Genomic DNA, 3,910 nt, shown 5'->3' on the forward strand with positions numbered 1-3,910 from the left:
AACAGTAATGTTTAGATGAAATTTTCAAAGTGGGCGTAAGTATGTGACAAAGCTCGAAATAGATCAAGTTGTATAAGATTGAAAATTTATAAATTGAAAATAAAAAAACATTGAAAAATAAATTGAAATTTCTTGTTACTTTCATTTTTTGAAAAATTTCAAGTTCGTTAAAAGGATTTCAAAAAAGAAAGATATTTAAATTTTAATTATTCTATACTACACAAATTCGCGATTAATTTCATGCAGCTACTAGTTGCATACAGGTCTTGTTCGTTCATTAATTCCAAGCACAATCCATTTCTTCCTCAATTATCCCACCCTTCACGGAATCACAATGAATATCGCGTAGCTAGCTCTGCTCAATTTATATTCATTCACAAGTTTAGCTTCATTCACATAAAACTTCAACCTTCCATGCAACCCTGCATAAATTCTTAACCTCGTTCTTCCAAGAATCTTAATGTGTATCTTACTGTAAATCTTCGTCCTACGTTCAAAGCCAAGTAACCGTCGGTTTCTAACATCACGCGACAATTCGCATGTGACAGGAGAAGGAGCCAAAACTTCGTATTCTGCTCGTTTATTCCCATAGGGCCTCGAACCCCATATGATATTCAAGTCCTGTATCTCCAACCTTTTCCACATGGCCGATGTCCTCAGAACTCCATGCTCACCTTCGCGGATGGTTCTTAAGACGTTTCCATGTTTTTACACGATAAACGAAACTCCCATGACGTTGTGTATATTACGTGGTTCATCTAAATGATGTCATTAGATATACTTAGAAAGAATTTTGTTGGCGTCCTTTTATAATAGTTGAACAGTTTCCCGAAACAAATTCGATAACCAAGGAGATGACTGATCATTGGTCTTGCTTATCATTGCTTTTAAATTTATTTTTCGCTTAAATATCGTAACCACGTGAGAATCTTTTATGGTCTTTTTTATTGTGAGTCATTTTGCGGCAACTTTCCACATGAAACTGAGCACGCTTTTATAGTAATCTTTCTTATGACTTTCTGGGAGGGAAGGATTAGATATGAATGCCTGTGTTGGATTTGCAAGCCAGATATCGCAGCGAATTGCGTAATTGACGTTTCTTATCACTTTCACGATATGAAACTGTGCAATAGTATGTAGTATGTGACAGTCATTTAGAGGAGATAAAATATATTGCAGATATAGAATTTTGAATGAACGTAGTACTTGTTAATAGAAGAAACTCAGATTTACTTTCATAAGATATATTAAATTCAACGTATAGATATAAATTAATATGAGTAAATCACGAAGCGGTATTTCAACATGTATAAAGTGCAATATATATTATTACAGTAAACCTTTATTTCAAGTGATAACTTTTCTTCTATCTATATATGTATATATTCAAAAGTATTATAAAATCATTGCTCAAATTGTTACATAGAAAATTATAGTACTCGATGTTAAATAAAATTAAAAAAAAAATAATTTGGCCCATGAGGGGATCGAACCCGCGACCTTCGCGTTATTAGCACGACGCTCTAACCAACTGAGCTAATGGGCCGCTGTGTTGGTTGGTGTATTTCTGCATCAAATAGCATTCCATTGCATAAGTAAACTTACTTTAATATAAGAAATATATTTTATAAAATGTTAATATTTTGTACAATAAAAACTACACTATACTATCCCTACAATTCCGTCAGTCTCTGATTATAACTTGATACAGTAAATTCGCTGATACAAAATGCACGGTTTTCGTTGGTAGATCAATGAGATAGATTTCTCCGTTGTTCTTCGTCCGTTATCTTATATCTTTGTATATAGGATGTTTCAAGGTAATGGAAGTTTTTCCAGATGTCCTCGGAAAAGCCTCAATTTGCGGATCGATAAGTAGAGAGTTACTCGTTGACTCTGAGAAATATTTTAACCTTACATTAATGTCATTATCAGCACCAGAATACATAGAACACTATGAAATTAGAAAATAGTAGAAAAGTCTATTGTAGTGTAAAAACAAATCTGAAGATACGTGACGTCGTTCAAGAGATAAATTGCCTTTTCAAATTTTGTGATCAAAATTCACAAGTATAACTATTCAAAATGCCGGCAGAACAGCCAATAGACATGTTAAATGATACCTTGGCAGAAATCGTTTACAGAACGAAAAATATGCCAAGGTTCAAAAGATTGGCACGCAGTACGCACTTTGATGTGAGAGAAGTTGAAGGTTAGAAATTCATTGTGTCACAATTTTTCATGTTTTTTATTGGTCTGATTAATTCATTGATAGCTTTGTCAATTATCCATCGTAAATGCGTGCAAATGCTGGGTCCGATAAGCAGATTAATATTTCGAAACATTTTCCATGCTAGTTTGGATTTCACAGAAAATATTCGTCATTTATTGATCGACAGAATGTTTTCCGTTGTCGACAAACGAAATGCTTTGCAGGTAAACAACTGTTTAAAAGTATTAAATATTGATTAATTATTGTAAACTATAATTTAGATATACTCTGAACAATGGATCGAAGGTCTGTCGGTGATTCTTCGCGGAACTTTAGACGAAAAAATTCATTTTGCTTATAGAGTATACAACCATCTTTGTACCCTCAACTAATATTATTCCCTTAATTAATTTTCTTACCGTGCTTCCCGAAATTCAATTCCAGGTGTACGATAACATGAGAACTCACAAATTAAAAAAGGAACATATATTTCCCATGATGCGCGGATGTTTAATTAAATTGCAGAATGATGAAAACCCAGAAGAAGCCGTGAAGGTATAGTAATCTATATATGTATAGGTATCGTACTAGAACGCTTTAATAATTGAATCACAAGAAAAATTGCATATTTTGTTATACGAATTTCAACATCTTTTACATTTTCCTTAAATTTTCAATAAATTCTCTCGATTCAATCCCATATTTGTAATATATTTTTCGTTTTATAGGACTTGATAGATTTGTTAATAAAAAAGCTAGACGTGGATCGCGATGGCGCAGTATCGGAGGAGGATTTCAAAACCGCCGTAAAAGAGAGAAATCAACTTCTTTTAGAATGCATGGGTCCAGTGTTTCCTTCGAGAGACGCACGTCACGTGTTCCTGACTACTTTTACAGATCGTGTAGGAAGATACTGACAATCTACGGAGCCATCCATACCGAGGAATAATTTCTTAAAAGGAAATACATCGTTTATGTATGTATCTTCCAATTCGTCGTGAGATTTTGTCAAGCATAATACTCGTCGAGGAAAGCTAACAGTACATTCCGAAAGCGGAGAGGAAAATGTGCCAAATCAGACAGAAGAGATCCGTCTAGGGCCTGTAAACGGTTCACTAAGTTTTCTAGACTGTCTGAACTGAATTCTTCACGATTCATCGAACGCGGAAAATCGACTTGCTGTTTCTTACAAACAATCGCTAATGGACCGCGATAATACCATCTCGTAATCGCATCAGATGCAAAGCGTGACGCAATCGTCGATAGGATGTGATTAATTGCTCAATTGAATTTCGTGAGTTCAATTTCAATCCATCACGCATCATCGTTTCATTCTTATTCAAGTTGAAAAATACATATGATAATACGAACGCCGGCATTTCCTGTGTAAATAGTTACTTCAATATGCTAATGTCTCGTAATTATTGAAATTTATATAATATTCTGCAAACTGTATGAAATTTGTATTTAATAAATTTGTATCTTCTTAATTATACATACTAGTAATGAAATAGCAGAGAATTGAATAAAAAATTATAAAGTTCAAGATCTATATGTAAGATATAAAATGTCTTAATTGCAGCTGTTACTAAACTACTTCTTTACTTTCTAAGTGAAAGAATCCTGAGATATTCAGAGATATTTAGGTTATTACATCATTAATCGCTTAGTACTTTCAATAGGCAGTGCCCTTAGGCA

At 33.6% G+C, this 3,910-nt stretch overlaps 1 protein-coding gene and 1 non-coding gene across 2 annotated transcripts; one reads left to right on the top strand and one right to left on the bottom strand.

Moving 5' to 3' along the window:
* Positions 1–1,472: 1,472 nt before the first annotated feature.
* Trnai-aau (transfer RNA isoleucine (anticodon AAU)) lies at positions 1,473–1,546 on the bottom strand. Its single transcript has one exon. It is a non-coding gene; the product is annotated as a tRNA-Ile (tRNA).
* Positions 1,547–2,012: 466 nt separating this feature from the next.
* On the top strand, positions 2,013–3,671 carry LOC132911481 (calaxin-like). The gene is made up of 5 exons (XM_060968134.1): positions 2,013–2,212; positions 2,276–2,436; positions 2,494–2,574; positions 2,657–2,767; positions 2,941–3,671. Exons 1-5 carry the CDS (start codon positions 2,086–2,088, stop codon positions 3,127–3,129), a joined length of 669 nt encoding a protein of 222 aa, XP_060824117.1. The 5' UTR covers positions 2,013–2,085; the 3' UTR covers positions 3,130–3,671.
* The last annotated feature ends 239 nt before the right edge of the window (positions 3,672–3,910 follow it).

The sequence above is a fragment of the Bombus pascuorum genome, chromosome 10 (genome assembly GCF_905332965.1).
Source record: "Bombus pascuorum chromosome 10, iyBomPasc1.1, whole genome shotgun sequence".
Taxonomy (NCBI): Eukaryota; Metazoa; Arthropoda; class Insecta; order Hymenoptera; family Apidae; genus Bombus; species Bombus pascuorum.

Coding starts and splice junctions, on each gene's coding strand:
- LOC132911481 (XM_060968134.1), top strand. CDS start 2,086: ATGCCGGCAGAACAGCCAATAGACATGTTAAATGATACCTTGGCAGAA. Junction 2,575..2,656: donor AAATTCATTTTGCTTATAGA/GTATACAACCAT, acceptor ATTCAATTCCAG/GTGTACGATAACATGAGAAC. Junction 2,768..2,940: donor ACCCAGAAGAAGCCGTGAAG/GTATAGTAATCT, acceptor TTCGTTTTATAG/GACTTGATAGATTTGTTAAT.